The following is an 18,829-nucleotide window of genomic DNA, read 5'->3' as shown; positions in this document are numbered from 1 at the left end:
GATTATGACATTTTGGTTGATACACCCACTCATCTACTTTCATATGGGTGATTTTTAATGACATAACATTTGGATCAGAATTTGAAATACCAATCACTTGCACCAAAAAACACAGCAGACAGAAAGAACTATAGCTATACAGAAGGAAGATGAGCAGGAATAAGAAGAATTATTTTTAGATTGCAATTTAGAGAATCATCCTTTGCCTAGAAGGTTCAGTTTCAGTAATAAGTCACATACCCGAGGATCCCAAACAGGCAAATTCAAATTGCTTTCTTCTGGTTGCTTCAGCAGCACAGGATTTGGCCACTCCCTAACATAAATAAGGCAAATTAATTCACAAAGGATCTCACTTCAGGAACTCTATGAAACATAAAAATCATCAGAATCTCTCTTAACTTTCATAGAGCAAACATTGTGGATGGGTATTTGGTATTGAAAAAAACAAACAGGCAAGGGAAGCAAGTATACAAAGTGGTTATATTTTAAATGTGTCTTCTGAAAGGGCAAATACTGTTTAGCTCATTAAGCTGTAATTAATTTAAATCTGAATTTTCCAGGGGCACCTCGGTGCCTCAGTCAGTTAAGTGTCTGACTCTTGATTTTGGCTCAGGTCAGGTCATGATCTCAGGGTCATGAAATTGAGCCCATGAGGCTCTGCGCTGGGCATGGACACTGCTTAAGATTCCTTCTCTCCCTCTGCCCACTCCCCACTCTAAAATAAATAGATAAATTAAAAAAAAAAAAATCTGAGTTTTCCCCTTCCTTCTATTTGCTTACATGGATCTAACTCTGATAACTTAATAGCAACAGGGCTAACTTTACTGAAAATACTAATAAATCCACATAGTAGCTATGATTATCACTTCCGTTTTACATATAAGACATTAATCTATATGTAGCTAGTCATCAAAGGCAAAAAATTGCGACCACTCTCAAGCTAAAAGCCTACATTTACAGATCCCTCCCAACCCCAGGAGAAAGCACCATGCGGTGTCTCATCATTGTCTCAAATTTGATGTCTTTAAACTTTTAATTTAAGAAGAACGGAAGACAAGAGAAAAAGTCTATGCATCTCTCTTAAATTGCTGAACAAATTTATGTAAAGGCAGAAACTAGTAAATAAAGTATGCATATGAATACTTACCACTTGGAAAAAACTAAAAAGAACTTATGAACTAAAGTAGAAGCTGCTGCATTTGGGTATAATTGACAAGTTCTTGCAACTAGCATTGCCCAGGAGACACCGCCAAGGAATCCCAGCATGTTGGAATAAATACCACGTCCTAGAAAATTAATATATTTGTTAATTATTGTTAGGATCTACCATCCATGACATTCAACCACAAGTAATGGGATAACTTAGTTCCTACAACTGTTCTTTGTTATCCTTTCCCCTCTGGAAATAACATTATACAATCAATAAGCAGACCTTTTATTAGTAAACTATAAGCTGCATCTCGTCCCCCTACTTCTCCAAAACAGACACCTCAGTTCCCTGCCTCAGTTCTGACTGCCGAACCAGGCTCTATTGATATAACACTGGAATTTCCCTCTTTTCAATAGCTATGGTTGAGAAAGAAATGAAAGAAAGGAGGAAAGATATCTAGAGGGTTTACAAGTACAAGGAATAAACATTTCATTAGTAATCATATTCATGGGCATTTTAAAATCAAGCGTAAAGCTGGACTAACTTCAGTATTTTGCACAATTTCAATCTCTCTCCATAAAGTACAATATACCATTGGTATTAGTCATTTCTCTTAAATTGTTTCTTAGAGCAATCTATAAAAAAGTATTACCATATTTCATCAAACCTATTGGGTCCTCAATTACATAATACAGCATTATTTTATGTCCCACTAATCAAGAAAGATAGAAAAATGTCAATTTCAGATATGTTAAAGTATGTAAAATATGCATCTAAGAATTGACAAGACATGGTATTTAATCTAATCTGTAAGGGAAGAAAAATTGTGATATCCCTTTCTTGCAAATTACTTTATCCTGACTATATAAGGTTAACTGAGCCCAAGGACAAATCCTACTTGCTTAAAGGTCTTTTTAGATATGTACTTCCAATATGGTAGCCACAAATCACATGTAGCATTTTTTTGGTTAACAGCTTTATGGAGATATCATTCATATAGCACAGGTTTCATCAACGTAAAATGTTAAAAACTAATGGCTTTTAGTATATTCACAGAGTTGTGTACCCACCACCATAATCAATTCTGGAACACTTTCATCACCCCAAAGGGAAACCGTTAACAGTCACTCCTCTCCTGTTTGCTCTCAATCCTCCCAAGGATTGAGAGCAAGGACTATTCTTCTATCTTTATAGATTTGCCTATTCTGGACATTTCACATAAATGGATTTACCTCAGTCCCTTTTATTGCTAAGTAATATTCCAACATTCCATATAATGGATATCTATTCATCAGTTTATAAACATAAGGTTGTCTCTTTTTGAGAATGCTAAAAATATCTGTGCATAATTTTTTTAAAAGATTTATTTGAGAGAGGGAGAGAGAGAGAGAGAGAGAGAGAGAGTGTGTGTGTGTGTGTGTGTGTGTGTGTGTGTGTGTGTATGTGAGTGGGGGTGGGGCACACAGGCAGAGGGAGAGAAGCAGACTCTCCGGATCATGGAGCCCAAAGCAGGGCTTGATTCCAAGACCTTGAGATCACGACCTGGGCCAAAATCAAGAAGTCAGACGCTTAACAAAACTAAGCCACCCATAAGCCCTATGTGTGCACAAATTTTTGTGTGGACATATGCTTTTACTTCTCTAAGACGCTGTTTAATTTTAAATTCTAAATTTTAAAATTCAGTTCCTTGGTTGCACATTTCAAGTGCTCAATAGCTACATGATTACTTTTGGATAGCATAGATATGAAATATTTCCATCATCACAAAAAGTTTTACTAGAGAGTGTGGTTTTAGACTAGGTAAAACCTGGTGCCAGAAGTATAGCACTACTTAAATGTAGTTACAAATAATAGAAAATGTGCTATGCCAGCTCAGGATTGGGCCTTTTATGAACCATATCCTATGTGTGTATATAAATTAGTTCCAGGCTTTATTAGAAAAAAGTCTTAACATTAAAAAAAAAGTTGAAACTATCACTGTAGGTTCTTCATTTAATAAATTTACAGCATACCTACTACAAACTACATGCTGCTGGTAATGGGAAGACAAAAATGAGTAAGATGGTCCTGCCCACAGAGGACTTGAAGAATAGTAAGGGTTTCACTCTTTCAGTTCTAACTCCTTCTGATTGCCTGGCTAAAATTGGAGATGAGGGCGCCTGGGTGGCTCAGTGGGTTAAGCCGCTGCCTTCGGCTCAGGTCATGATCTCAGGGTCCTGGGATCGAGGCCCGCATCGGGCTCTCTGCTCAGCAGGGAGCCTGCTTCCCTCTCTCTCTCTCTCTGCCTGCCTCTCCATCTACTTGTGATTTCTCTCTGTCAAATAAATAAATAAAATCTTTAAAAAAAAAAAAAAATAAAATAAAATAAAATAAAATTGGAGATGAAAAGTCAGGAGGTTTTAGTTTTCAACCAAGGAATAAGAGGGTAGTCACCCCTCAGAGGACCATAACCACTGTACGTGAAAAACAGGATTCTCCAAAATCTACTGGACCTCAATTCCCAACAGTATAAAAAGACTCAGGAGTTTCCATATGTGCTTCTATCATTAGTAACTGAAAACTGTAATTTTATAGTGCAAACTTAAAAAAGATGTGGGATACTTACGTTTTGCCCATAATTTGACTGCTCTTAGGGTGAGTCTAAAAGTTTCTTTATTTGGCACTAAATGCAAAATTTCATCAGTAACTCTACATCCTGAAAAAGATAAAGCATTCATTTATCATTATGCAACAAAATCTAGTTAATTCAGACATACTTCTAATTTCCAGATTCTCAAATGCTAAAACTACCAAAGATAATAAAATTTGGGCTTATTTTCTCTATCTATGTATTTGAAATTTAGCACATATATGAGAAATTACTTTGCTTTTAAAGAATTAAAAAGTACATGGCTAATGTAATTCAATATTAAAATAAGAGATGGATCTGAGTAAGTTTCACTTTTTTCACCATTTGTCTTTACTGCTAATCAAATGTCCCCAACTTATAAAACAAAACAATAAAGCAATAACAATTGCTTTAACATCCACCTTATTTCACAAACACTGTGATTTACTGTTGTACTCTGAAAGTACAATAAAAATGCAGTGATAAAAGACACTTTAAGCCAGTGTTTTGTTCTCAGAGAGAAGTCTTGGACCCTTGGGAATGCTAGGTTAACCTATTTTTTTTTTTTTTAAGTTTGTCAAACCTATTTTTATAATAACAATAAAGCTTTGCCTCTTTTCTGTGTTAACATTTGCGCTAGTGGTGCAAAAGCAGTGGTAGCTAAAACTTACTGGTACCAAAGCTTTAGCAACAAACTGTACTAGTAAATAATTATTTTCACCACCACACATTTTAAGTTAGAAAACAGGAAAGGAACCCATCCAATGTTTGAGCAAGTTAAAGAAAGCTGAACTACCTGTTTTTTTCAAGGAACACCAGTTTTACTTAGAAGAATCCTAAAAAATGAACAAAGTGAGCCCCTCACTTCAAGGAAAACAAATGACAAAACTTGTTACCAATAAAATTTGAGCTTTCAAGTAAAATTAGAATTCTGGACAACTAGTATCTGCTACTGTGAGACTGACATCTTTCTAATATTTAAAGATTTTTCTGATGAGACTGGGTGATATTAATGAATGTGATTTTCCTGGATATTTTATAATGAAATGTGTGTTAACATTTTGAAGATCCAAATAACTTTGTAAACCAGCAATTTCCTAATGACCAAGGCATGACAGTACAAAATCACGCATGGGTAAAAGATCTATTCAAAGAACAAGAGAGACCAATAGATTTTAACGTAAGAGTATAAAAAGTTAATTGATGTGGCTTTAGAGTCAATATTCAAATTAACCTTTAAAAAAACACTTTTACTAACCAATTAAAAGGAACAAACTTCTGATATATGCTACAAACATGGACAGACCTCACAAACACTATGTAAAGTGAAAGAAGCCAGACACAAAATACCACATATTGCATGATCCCATTTACATGAAATGTCCAGAAAAGGCAAATCTATAGACACAAAGTAGAATAGTGGTTGCCTAGGACTTGGGGTTAGAAAGGAGAATGACTGTAAATGTGTAAGAGGGATCTTTTGAAGATAAAATGTTCTAAAATTGCATTGTAGCATACGACTCTGGGAATACGACTAAAATTGCATTGTAGCATACGACTCTGGGAATACGACTCTAAAAAAGAACAAATTTTATGACATGTAATTATACCTCAATAAAGCTGATGAAAAGAAAAAGGATACTGTCACTGGTCAAGTTTTGCTGTATTATCAAAGAATATCCACAATTTTCTGAAAAGGCTATTAAAATTCTCCTCCCTTTTCCAATTATGTATCTTTAAGCGGTCAGATTCTACCTGTGCTTCAATCAAAACATTACAAGAAATGAATTGACTGAAAAGACAGATACAGGAATCTAGCTATCTTCCATTAAGCCAAAGAGTTTTGCAAACATGCCAAAAAAAAAAAAAAGAAAAGAAAAAAGCCAGTCTCACACAAAAACATACTTATATTCACTTAGAATGGGTTATTTTGAAATAAATGCTTTAAAATTTTGTTTTCATTTCTAATATGGTATATATTGACAGATAGAACCTACATAAATGGAAGATCTTTGGGGTTTCTCAATAAACTTTTTAGAGCGCAAAGGCATCCTGAGACCTTTTAGTTTGCGCACCATCACTATAAACATAAACATTTCAAATAAATGTGTGTCTTTTAAAATGCCTAAATGTGCTCAGATTATCTATATAAAGAAAATCACATCATTTTTTAACTGAGTTAATCCAATCCCTTAAAAAGTCCATTAATAGTTCTGCAAAATAGATCTAATTGTTTTCAAGCAGATATCTGAGATTTCTTTTTAGAAGCTTACCATTTAGGCTGCGAATACACCTTATATCAAGGCTTCTCAGTCGAGAGTCGTCTCTTAGATCTAAATTATCTGATATGGTTTGAATTGCCAGTCTTGCAAAGACTAGATCAATCTTTGGAAAGATGCAAAAAAAGAGAAAAATATTACTTTTTCTCCTTCTAGTCCATTCTCCCCCCACCCACCCAACCTCAAAAGTATAAAGTTCTAATTATTAGTTTGGGAAGTTCTAACAAAACTTCAAAAAGATTATGTAGGCAATCTCACATGGGAAAATCACTGCAAAGTTGTGTGACAGTAATTAAAGTCACAAATTAAGGGAAAGCATTTTAATTTTAGCATATATGCCAAGCATTAAAAAGAACATCAAAATCTTATGAATGAATTTCCAGATAAAGATGGCAGATCCAACACACATTTACATTCACTCCCTCTTGAAACCCCACTAAAACACCAGTAAAATTTTTTTTTTTTTAAATTTAATTTTGTTTTCTAAAGGCATAACCCACTAGGATGAAGGGAATAAAAGGAGACGACAGCAAAAACTATGGAAGAAGATGGATAAGTGGTAACAGACTTAGCAGATTTAAGAAAGCAGAGATAAAAAAATATTATATCCAGGAAAGGATAGGTAGCTATAAATACATACATAAATAGAAAGGAACATTTAGAAAAATAAAAAAGTTATTCTTAGAAATTAAAAACATGACAGCAGAAATGGAAAACATTAGAAAGCTTGGAAGATGAGAAAACCCCCCAAAGCAGAAATATAGAGATGTGGCTGTTCAATATATAGAAAAAAGAGAGAAAAGAAAGGCAGGAAATCCAATAGAATTCAATACAATTTCCATAATTGAAAGGACAGGAATTTCCAAAGTGGAAGAGGACTACTGAGTGCCTAGCATATTTGGCTGAAAAGACATATACCAACGTACGTTACCATGAATTTTACAACTATGAAGCCCAGGAATAAAAAGATATTAAGTGTCCAAAGAGACAAAACAGGTCACAAAAGATGAGAAATCAATATGGCATCACACTTTCCCACACAGCATGAAAGGTAGAAGACAATGAAGCAAGGCTTTCAAAATTCTGATACCTAGAACTCTATACTCAGCCAAACTATTATTTTGGTGTAAGAACAAAATGAAGACATTTTACTTAAACACACAGGATCTCAAAAATATGTGCCTTTCACAGGAAGCTAGTGGATGAATGACATTAAAATGACAGTAAGTCAAAAAAGAAGAGAACTCTAGACAAAGGCAAAATGAAATCCCAGGATGATAGTAAAGAAAGATCCAGGATGCCAGCTGTTTCTCCTTCATCGAGAACAACTGGTGTGGAATCCAACATGTGAGAAGACTCACATATTTTTTTAAGATGATAATGATGGAACACCTGAAAAATCTAAATCTATTTAGAGAAGATTCAGACAGCTAGCAGAGACTGACTTTTAATTAGTGTTACGTATAAAAACCAAGCAAACAAAAGGCAAAACAATTATTAACTCCCAAGAAACAAAATGCCACAAAGAACAATAATCTAGTATACTTTGTGCTCAGTTTCAAACATTATTTATAAGATAATAATGTAAACACTGAATATTAATCCAATCAAAATTATAACACAATTATTTTAGATTATAGGAACCAGAAGGGTGTCTATAAAAATCATGGGGTAGGGATGGAAGCTGGTTCATTTTCTATAGTGAGAAGTCAATAGATACAGGAGAAAAAAAGGTAAGAAACTATTTAAAAACAATTTGATTCCTTAAAATATGTGTCTTTGTTGGTCTGATTTAAAAAAAAACAAAACAAAACTGAAAAAAGCCTTATGTATTAATTCAGTTGCAAAGTCAGAAAAAATATTAAACACTTACTTCAATTCCATCAAATTCAAATTTTATAACAGGTACAAAGGCATCTTCTACAGCCTACAAAAGAAGACAACAATTAAAACAGGTAAATAATCCTCTAAAGGTGTAATCCTTTCTCTATCCTTCCTAACTGCCAATGATGTGAATACCTTTGCTAAAAAGAAAATGTTCTTGGTATCACATTCCAAGTAAATAAGTGCTTTTACCCTGTGACTGTGTTACTTCAGATAGAGAAAATGTCATGTCAGTAATTAACTAATTTATTTATCCTCCTAAAGATACTCATCAGAAACTGGCAGACAGAACTGCTATCATTTGGGTACTCACTATTTGTTGAGATTAAACCTGAACACCAAATATTTACAAAAAAAAATAGTGTTGGAAATTAAAATATAATCAGAGCTCATGATTAATCTATTAATACAATGTAATTTAGAATCAGTAGAAATGTCCTCTTTCTGAGCTTTCTTAATCCCCCAACCTAACAAATTCTTAACCTCCTTCTCCATTCCCAAATGCCCAAATAATGCAGATCCTTTCAACTTACCCTAGCACTTTAGACTGCGTTAAAGCTATGTTTGTTTAGTTTCCCTAATCTCTCCCTCCCATAAACTATGTCTTGTTTATTACTGTATTTGTGGGACTAAGGACAGTATCTGACAAATCACTGGTGTTGAAATTTCATTTACTAAATGAATGGCTAGATATGCACACAGAGAGTGAGTAACTGAATCTTACACATACTAATAGCTATCATTTGATATGCATCAACCACTTATCAAATATTAGTCAATGTTAATGTCAATTATCTCATTGACCCTCAGAAAAACCTTTAAAAAATTTATCACTACATCTCCATCTTACAGCTTTGAGGAAACCAGGCTCAAAAAACACAGGTAACTTAAAATCTAAGAGCTAATATGTCGTAGATTCTAGATTCAAACCCAGGTCTGTATTAACTATAAAGTCCATGTTCTTAACCATCTGTTATTTTAAAAAGATATAGCAACTTCTTAAGTATATCAAAAATCATAAGCCCAAGTTTTTGTTAACAAGTTCAAAATATTAAATACCAGAGGATACTTACTCTTAAGTTTCTAATGCCATCTTGATGTTTCAGTTTTTCAAAAAAAGATTGAAAAAAATCAGATCTCTCCACATGTCTTGGAGCTACACAAAGTGCATCAATGTCAGCTCCTGTAAATCAAAGTATTTCTAATTAAGACTATATTAAGTATGCATTATATTTTTGTTAAAACACATAAAAACATTATGTTCAGAATATGTAAGATGAATACAGGAAAATATTAACAATGATTAGCTCTGAGTAGTGAGATGATGGGTTTTTCTTCTGTACTTCTAATTATGAATAACAAGAATTTGTTACTGAAAGTTTTTATCAGAACACAGAAAAGCAGTTACCTTTGGTGTGTACTCCAAGCCTATAGGAGCCAAACGTGAAAATTTTACCACCAACAGTAGCCACAACAGAAGGTGGGAGATTCTAAAATTAAATTAAATTAAATTAAATTAAACAAATGGCATTTGATTGTTGAAATTATTTAGCATAAAAATTGCCTAAATACTACCAATATATAATATATTTGTCAACTTTGGGAAACTGAGATTTCTGAAAGTACTTCAGAGCTCTTTGGGCTGCAGCTTGAAGTAATGAGAGTATTCCTAGAGGGAAGACAAAACAAATTCATACCTACTATACATGTACACATCTCTCTTAAGAAAACCATTTTTTATCACTTGACCCTACTTGTCCCCTTCCAATTGCCTGTCTTTGACTCCATCCTTCTGTCACCAAGGAGCTCTTAACTACCAAACTAATGCACTTTCAGTTCTCTATAGTATCATACACTTAACTCATTCCACTTCCCCATTAGTTTCTGGGAAAAATACACTTAATTTCTTGATTGAACTTATGCAACCTTTCTGCAAGAAAGTGGTCATCTTGAAAAGACCTCCTTGTACGAGGTAATTTAACATCTTTAATGAAAGCTTTTGGACTGTACCAGAACTATAAGGCTACTCTTCATTTTTCTCTGGAGCCAATTCTAACTTCCCATCAGGTATTTTCTACTCATACATCCTGGTCCACTTCAATATCCTGCTTAAAACAAAATATTCTTCCTATGATAAACCAAGTATCTCTTCTGATTTCTCTTTCTGTTCCTCATTTTCCTTAATACCTGTACCTAGTCATTATTCTTATTGGCTTACCAATTCTTAGCTTATATCCCTACATGTCACCTCCTTTTTATTCAACTACTGTGCCCTTAATTCTAGGCTTTAATAGAATCTTAAGCTACCTTCTTGACCTCATTTATTTTCTCCTATTCCATTTTTTAGAAAATTCACTTGATGTTCTTACTCTATTATATAACTCTTCTGCTCAAACATTGCTAATGCATTCTTCTCTGACTTCTGCTCAAACACTGCTAACACATTCTTCTCTGACTACTTCTCTGACTAACTGATCCTTGGATCCTGAGAATCTCCACAATGTACTCTTACAGGATCTTTGTTGCCTTGTCTCCTGATACTCCCTTTTGAATCTCCAACTGCCGACAAGTTACATAATCCAGTATCCTTTCCACCGCACTTGCCATTCTCCCCACCTCAAATGCTTGCCCATCTTCTCTGGGTATCTCAATACCATCTGTTTTTTCAAAGTTCAAGTTCCACCTTTTTCATGAAGCCTTCTGATGATCCACCCCTTCCGTAAGAAGCTCTTTTCCTTCTGTGCTCCTGCACTATTATCTTTAACTTTTTTATACTACATTTATTACTGACCTTATCCCCCTGAATACATGTTCCATCCCCTCAACTATATTTAAACTCCTTGAAAATAAGAACTGTATCTACTATCTCACTTGTTTTTTATAATGCCCAGTGCGAGCTTCAAAGAATAATATCCCTTAATTAACTTAATAAAACTAACTATGTAACAGGATATTATATTTGTTACTTCTTCTGTTGAATGGATATTAATGTTTATGACTACCACACATGATTTTAGAACTAGAAAGAAGTCAGTAAATGTATTAATATGAATCAAAAGGATAGAGAAGATAGGACCTTTTGGTTTACCTTCCTAATTTCTATCTTAGTTTACTTTCCTACTTTGAAAAGCAAGATTCTTGCATAATTAATGAGAAAGTGGTACACCGATCAAAGTAAAATATTTTTACCACAAACCACAGTATTTAACTAAAATGATCTGTTTGAGTTGTAGATGGCTTATAGCTTAAATATCCCAGTTGTACATGTAACAGTCAAATGATCTTTGCTCTAACTCAAACCCTTCTGATATTTTCTGGACTAAAATATGCACAAATCAAAGGAATAGTTGATACAGAAAGTGAAAAAAAAATGACTTTATCCACAGTGGAAGATTAAAAAACAAAAAAATATTTTTAATGATATTTTATTCACTTTGCTTAAAAAGAAAATCCAAATTATGGCAAAGTCTTAAATTTTTATGCCTAGAAACTAAATGTAAGCCAGCGATTGCCTTCTGCAGATTAAAGTATTAATATGAGTAACATGGGAGAAAAAGCAATTTAATAAAAACAAAAAACAAACAAAAAAAACCACCTTTTGACCTTGAAACAGAATATTACCAGAATTTTCTGTTAAGTGTGAAGAAACCCTGAATAAAATTAGTTAGGTACATCTCTCAACAAATTAATATAGTCTCTTTTGTGAATAATACTACTTCATTTATTTCAAATGCATTCTAGAATAGGGATGGAAGCAAAGACCTTGCTAGAACCAAAATAGTTGACATAAAGACCACACAAAGTCATAAAGCTTATGATTTTAAAATAATTCTAGCAATTTGAGTGTTTGCACACCCATAGTATTTACGGGCTGATCAGAGAGGGACAACAGATTTCTTTAACATTTATTTAATGCCTGAGCTCTGTCCTGAGATTATGTAGGTGACCAAGACAGGTTTTTTTCTTATGGAGCTGATTACCTAGTAGCAGAAAAACAAACATGAATTTTTTTTTGTTTCTCATGACTAGCATTTCACCTGCTCAGAATTCAAGTTATCTGAAAATCTCAACTACTGATAACCCTGCTGAGAGTTCAGAAATGAGTCAGAGAGCTGTTTGGCAGCAAAAGTAAACAACATAAAGACCATTTATTTAAACCTGATGACTGCAGACTTAGCAGAGTCCCTCATGACCTTATTCTGTCGAAAAGAACCAATTTTAAACATGTGCCATAGGCACAGAAAGAAATACTAAAATTTGAAAAAGAAAGAATTCTAACAGGTGTTTATTTAATTTCTAAATCCAGGTAGATTAAGGAGCAGAGAGTTTACAGAGAGACACACTGACTGCTGTGATATATTAACTTTCAGCTAACTGTTAAGGGAAAAAGATGGGAAAACTATAAAAATGATAAAAAGCAAACAAAACTTAAAATACAACAGTTTGGGTCACTCAGTGAAGGGGCAAATGGTATCACCCAGTTGCATACACCCTACTTTGATTAAGTACAGCCACTAAAATAATATTCAGTGATGATTCCCAAACATATGAAAATTCAATTACATCCAAAATCTCTAAGAAAGTAGGAAATATGTAACTTGTTTTAGAAGAAAAATAAGCTACTAGAGGGAAAAAAGGTTGCATAATTATAAATTAGGATCTGCAAACTCCTATATCTCAGGGGTCAGGCAAGTATGCAAATGGAGGGTACACATAAGAAACCCAGAAACTGACTGATATATGACAGGTGCTATGTCAGAGAGAGCAGGACTGGTGGGGCCACAAGGGACTGGAGGGCAGGAGCCCAAAACCATTCAAGCCTATTCCTGCCTTGCACAAGGCAGGCCCAATGTTGCCAGATCTGGTATTTCACAAGATGTCTGAAATCTGGCTTTTAAAGTAAAATCCCTTGATATTTAAATTTTGGTACACCACATGTAATTCAAGCAGGAAATCTATGTAGGATTGTAGCTAGACACTGGGGTAAATTCTCATTTATTTATCTCATTATCATTATTTAGAGACTTAACTGTCTAGAACAATTCATTACCAAGTATACCAAAAAGTCTATTTCAGATTATTCTCAACTCCTGCATCTTATTACTAGGACTAATGATCAGGACATAATGAAACTGAATCCAACGAGTTTAGAGTCTTACCTTACTCTCACTGACATCAGAAATCCATTCTTTTACTAAATTATTCAATTTACCAAGAACAACAAGCCTATAATAAAAAACAACATGCTTTAGATCAAAACTAAGAAAACCCAAAAACAGTATTTAAAAAAGTAGTTAAACTGTAGGCAGAATCTTTATGTTGGCACCAGAGTAAAAGCACATTATAAATAGGCTAATGCTGTCACATCTGTCAATACATGGCACATCTCTTTGATGCTTTGGGTCCCCAAGAGTTCCAAAGAAATGACGATTGTGATACTATGTGGGTCTTTGAGCTACCCTGAAAATTCAAGAAGTTTAATAAAAAATCAAAATTGCCTTCAATAAGTCTGCAGAGGCCAACTGAATTGTCAACTTTCTTGCCCTTACTATGGAATAAAATAAACTCAATGTGGTGATAGAGGTTAGCATTCTCCCATCTATAGTCAGAGATCTTTGGATAATGAAAACAGGTAAATTAAATATTGGCTAATTTTTTAAAAAAGATTTTATTTGTTTATTTAAGAGAGAAAAAGAGCATGAATAGAGGGAGGGGTAGAAGGAGAGGGAGAAGCAGCCTCCCTGCTGAGCAGAGAGCCTGATGTAGGACTGGATCCCAGGTCCCTGGGATCATGACCTGAGCCAAAGGCAGACGCTTAACGGACTGAGCCACCCCGGCTTCAAATATTGACTAATTTTTAAGAAATAATATTACTTGGGTGCCTGGGTGGCTCAATGGGTTAAGCCTCTGCCTTCGGCTCAGATCATGATGTCAGGGTCCTGGGATAGAGCCTTGCATTGGGCCTCTCTACCTCAGCAGGGAGCCTGCTTCCCCCCCACTTTCTGCTTGCCTCTCTGTCTACTTGTGATCTCTCTCTCTATCAAATGAATAAATAAAATCTTTTAAAAAAAAGAAAAAAATATTACTTAAAAACAGCAGTTTGATATTAAACCAAACTTTCAACCAATAGCATATCTAAATCCACATTAAAAAAAAGAAGAAGGAAGAAAAGTAGAGTTTAGACATCTCAAGGATAACATATGAAAAATGGAATTCCTGAGATGTCCAAACTTGCTTTTCCCTCAGCCTTCTCCGGGTAATGGAACTCTATCCCTTGAGGTGCTAAGATCCAAAACCTTGGCATCATCCTTAACCTCTGTCTCTCACATATATTCCAGTCATTAAACAACCTTACCTTTAAAATATATCCAGAATTCTATTTCTTATCACCTCCACTAATATCCCCCTTAATTTAACCCTCCATCCTTTCCTCCCTGGGTTTTTATCATAGCCTCCTAACCAGTCTCCTGACTTGTGCCCTCAATCCCTCTCAGGCTATTCTCAATATAGCAGCCAGAGTGACTGCGTTAAAACATGAGTAAATCATGTTAATCTTCTGCTCAAAAACCTAATGGCTTCTGATTTCACTCAGACTAAAAGCCAAAACTTATACAGTGACTTACAAGGTCCTAAGTGACCTAGCTCTCCCTCCAAACAACTTCCCACCTCAAGTTCTTTGAGCCCACATTCACCCGTTTACTTACTTTGCTCTGGATACCCAGGTTACCTTACTAGGTAATTCCTTACATATAGCAGGTACACTCCTGCCTCTCATCTTCTGCTAGAGTGCTCTTCCCTCAGGTATCTATATAGTTCCCTCTCTCACTTTGAAATTTTTCCTTAAATGTCAATAAGGCCTTTCAAATAACCTCCACTTCCAGCTTCATTTTTCTCAGCAGCATATGTCATCTGTAACATTGTTTATTTTATTTATCTGGCTTATTGTCAGTCTTTTCCCATAACCTCCACCTAAAATATAAGCTCTAAGTGGGCCAAAATTTCTCTTCATTTTGTCATTTTTTTGCATCCCTTGGCAGGGGCATGGGAAGTACTTTACATTTGCAGAATTAATGATTAAATAACGTACTATGAAATATTTTGCATTTTTTTTTAAATTTTTTTTATTTATTTATTTGACAGACAGAGACTACAAGTAGGCAGAGAGGGAGTCAGAGAGAGGAGGAAGCAGGCTCCCCGCTGAGCAGAGAGCCTGATGCGGGGCTCGATCCCAGGACCCTGAGATCATGACCTGAGCCGAAGGCAGAGGCTTTAACCCACTGAGCCACCCAGGCGCCCCAATATTTTGCATTTTTAAATGACATACCTGTGGTTCAATTCTTCCTCATCTTCAAACACTCCAAATGGTTTCATAGCATCAATTAATTTCTGTGTGTAAATATGATCAATTTCTTTGGGACATGCCAAACTAATTGGAGAAGTGATTCCATAATGCTTTTGTTGACGCTGGCTGTCCAGCATGGTGTTTCTGTTCAAGAAAAATGAAACAGCAGAAAAAAATTTAAAGTATCATATCATACTGATATAGTTAATCTCTCAATACACTCATTAATTTAGCTACCTTAAAAGTTTACTTAGTATTAACAGTTGCAGCAGGCGTTTTTTTTTTTAAGGGGAAAAAAGGGTATTTTGTGTTTATTTTGATGAAGGGCTATTCATACTGCCTCCAGCTTTCATGGTTAGGATGTCTTTTCAAGCCAAAAGCAGCATGTGTTGGCATCAGGACAACTGTGCCAGCACCACTTAGCTCAAATGCAAAAAGCCTGAATGGGAGCTGGGCCAGGGCCACCTCCACTACACCCTGTGGACTTAAGTCAAGTACCATCTATATTCAATCTTTGAAAAGCAGTCAGCCGCTTGAAAGAAAGCTCTGAGTAATAACAATGTTCTTTCCCCCTCAGGAAAGAAACAAAAACATCCCATTAGAAGGTCCTTGTGAAATATCCTGGCTTTTAAAAAGAAATCGCGACTCTATTTGTCCTTTAGAAACTTATATTAACATCCTTTGCTCAAATCAGAATTTATAGTCCTAACATTTTGTAACTCTAGTTAATTGTCCTCTTCATTTAGATTGGTACTCAGACCATTTTCACACTAAATAACTACGATATTCTTTATACTTTTATCGGCACAATACAAGCCAACCTCCAAAACATTCTAGCTATCAGGAAATTATAGTCTTGAATAAAGTACAATCGCTTTCAATAATTTCCAAATAAATTTTGGGACCAACATGGGTTAGTAAAACTTTTTATTTTGCTAAGAAAGTAAAGCAAAAATAAACATACGCAATAACCAACTAAACCTACCATCTATCTTCACCATTAGATGCTGAGGACCATTAACAACGGTAAGAATGTAATCTCAAAATATAAAAGAAGTCTTTTAAATGAATAAATTAGCACAAAAATAATAAATAATAATAATAATAATAAATAACACACAAAAATACAGTAGTGATTATTTTTTAATTTTTAACTGGTCAAAAATCTTATTGCTACGAAGTTCTTAGGCATGCTCTTTAGCTAAAGATTTCATTAGGTAAGGAGGGAGAATCAAATGGAAGATAAAATAACCTATATATCCTCTGAAAGGATTCAAAGAAACAAAAGGGAAACACCAATACCAGTGACTTTAATTTCTTTCTGGTATTAATCTTCCTGTGGAACAAACAAAATTTCAATTAGCTATTTCAAGTAACTTCTTTTTAAAGATTTAGCTTTTTGCCTCTAAGAGAGCTATTTTAGTATTGTCTGTGTGTGTTTAAATATGTATGGTAAATGGATGGGACAGACTGATTATAAGTGCCATTTTACAGGTAAGCACCCAAGATCCAAGAGATAGGAAGAGCCAAAATCTGAACTCCAAGACCGAAGATCTTTCTACCACTCCATTCTCCCTTCAACAAATATGTCTGTTCTGCTACTATGATCTTGGGTCCCCCTTTCTTATCTATGTGATGAAAAAATTGGTTATCAAGCTTCCTACCCTACCGGTACTAGATAGCGCATAAATTCCAAATCTATGGTTCTGAACCTCCCTCATCTGGAGGGGAATAGGAGGGAAAGCCGACCAAAAGAATCCCACATTCCCTTCAACTCATCAATTTCACTTATAAGTAAACACCCTAGAGAAATTCTAGTACAAGTGTACAAGGAAACATGTACAAGATTGTTCACTGCCATACTGTAACAGTAAACACTCAGAAACAACCTCAAACAGTCACTAACAGAAAAGGGACTAAGCTAAAGTGTATCCCTACAATGGAATACAATACAGTCGTTAAGATGAATTAATGAGAGTTGAAAATATTAACACGGACAAAGTTCAAAGATACTATGTTGCACTACAGAAGTTGCAAAATGACAAGTATGAAACTAGCTATAAAAAGCTTAAAAACAAGTAAAACAATGCCATTATTATGGACACTTACATATGTTGTAATAGCATTTTTTAAAAAGCAGTAATAAACATCAAGTTCAAGACTGTGTGGAACTCTGGGAAGAGAGGTGAATGGAATAGGAGGAGGTAAGAGAATGCTTAAAACGGTATCTGTAATGCTTGAGTTCTTTTAAATAAAGATATGTATGTACACACACACCCCCACACACATAAAGAATTCTATGCTTTGGGAATAGAATGAATGGTGGCTACACAAATGATGATTATGTTATTCTCTGCATTTTTCTGGTTAAATTAAATAATTTCCTAATAAACCAAAATATTAGGAGCGACAACAAAATCCTGCCAAACACGGAAACCGTTTCTGACTTATCAAAGTGTGAGCAGGAGGTATAGACCGCTAGTAGATATACGGTGGGTCGGTGGGGGAAGCTTGGGAGGGCGAAAAGATCCTAGCTTTTTATTAAAACGAAACGCATGGGCTGGGATAGGTCATTCACTCCTGAAGACCAGGAGACAGCCGGTCCGGAGGGAGGAGGGGGAGGTAGGGGGATGGTATTTGCGCCAATGCAGACAGGAGCAGAGACGGGCTCAGACAGTGCTGGGGGCAGGAGAGTGACCGACAATTTCTCCCCGCGGACACCCGCGTCTCTCCGGCCGCTCCCCCGTCTGGGGGCGTCATCCAAGGTGGGACAGGAGAAGGCAGATGGGGACTCCAGGAGTCCCCGTGTCTGTGCAGGGGTGGCCAGGTGAGCCGCCGGGTGTAGGGGAGGTGCCCTTGCCGACCGGCCAGAAGCGGGGAAGGAGACCACTCGGGCGAGCTCCGGGCAAGGCGCGAGGGGAGGGAACGGACACCGGGTCCCGGGCCGACCACCCCAACCCACCCCTCTCTGCTTCGCCCCCAACCGCCGTCCCCCACCACTTACGCAGACATCTCTTTCATCGCTTCCTGCGTCTCCCACACCGGCGAGTATCTTTCTCTCTGGAGTCAAGTTCTTGCTCTTCCCTTCTCCTCTTGTCGACTTTCCCCCGGTCGCTTGTAGCTCGCTTGCTCGCTCACTTTCTCACTTACTACGGCCGAGGCATCCAACCGAGTAGTGAAAACACCACAAAACCGGCTCTATTTATGACAATACAGCGCGGCCGACGCCAATATGGCGCCGCTTCCCAGCCTGCCCCTCGCCCGCTGCGGCCCCGCCCCTGGAGGCCTGGACCCGCCCTCGACCCCGCCCCCTCCTCCTTTGGGTCCCGGGAGGCTTCGGTGGCCCCGCCCACAGGGGGCGCGAGCTCTGGCTGCAAACGCCGGTCGAAAGGGAGCGTTTCGTTCCCTCCTTTGTCCGTGGGACTGTCAATCCAAGCAAACCGCTTGGAATGTGATTAGGAACATATTTTCCTTGTTTCACTAATGAAAGACTATGTTTTTTAAAAGATCACAACCTTGCCTAGCAAATACTAGTTTAACTCTTCCGTTATCTTTCACCTTTAATT

General features: G+C 36.1%; 1 protein-coding gene across 1 annotated transcript in view; it reads right to left on the bottom strand.

Moving 5' to 3' along the window:
* PAPOLG (poly(A) polymerase gamma) overlaps positions 1–18,518 on the bottom strand; it is a 29,929-nt gene extending 11,411 nt beyond the window's left edge. Inside the window, exons 1-10 of the mRNA XM_059187749.1 lie at positions 18,268–18,518; positions 15,246–15,407; positions 13,081–13,147; positions 9,330–9,411; positions 8,995–9,104; positions 7,911–7,964; positions 6,032–6,143; positions 3,756–3,845; positions 1,148–1,286; positions 241–313 (exon numbers count right to left, since the gene is read on the bottom strand). Coding sequence (XP_059043732.1) covers positions 241–313; positions 1,148–1,286; positions 3,756–3,845; positions 6,032–6,143; positions 7,911–7,964; positions 8,995–9,104; positions 9,330–9,411; positions 13,081–13,147; positions 15,246–15,407; positions 18,268–18,284 — 906 coding nt within the window. The 5' untranslated portion in view covers positions 18,285–18,518. The remainder of the gene's footprint in view (positions 1–240; positions 314–1,147; positions 1,287–3,755; positions 3,846–6,031; positions 6,144–7,910; positions 7,965–8,994; positions 9,105–9,329; positions 9,412–13,080; positions 13,148–15,245; positions 15,408–18,267) is intronic.
* Between the last annotated feature and the right edge of the window lie 311 nt (positions 18,519–18,829).

This window comes from Mustela lutreola, chromosome 9, assembly GCF_030435805.1.
Source record: "Mustela lutreola isolate mMusLut2 chromosome 9, mMusLut2.pri, whole genome shotgun sequence".
Taxonomy (NCBI): Eukaryota; Metazoa; Chordata; class Mammalia; order Carnivora; family Mustelidae; genus Mustela; species Mustela lutreola.
This window is presented reverse-complemented; position numbering and strand designations above follow the sequence as displayed.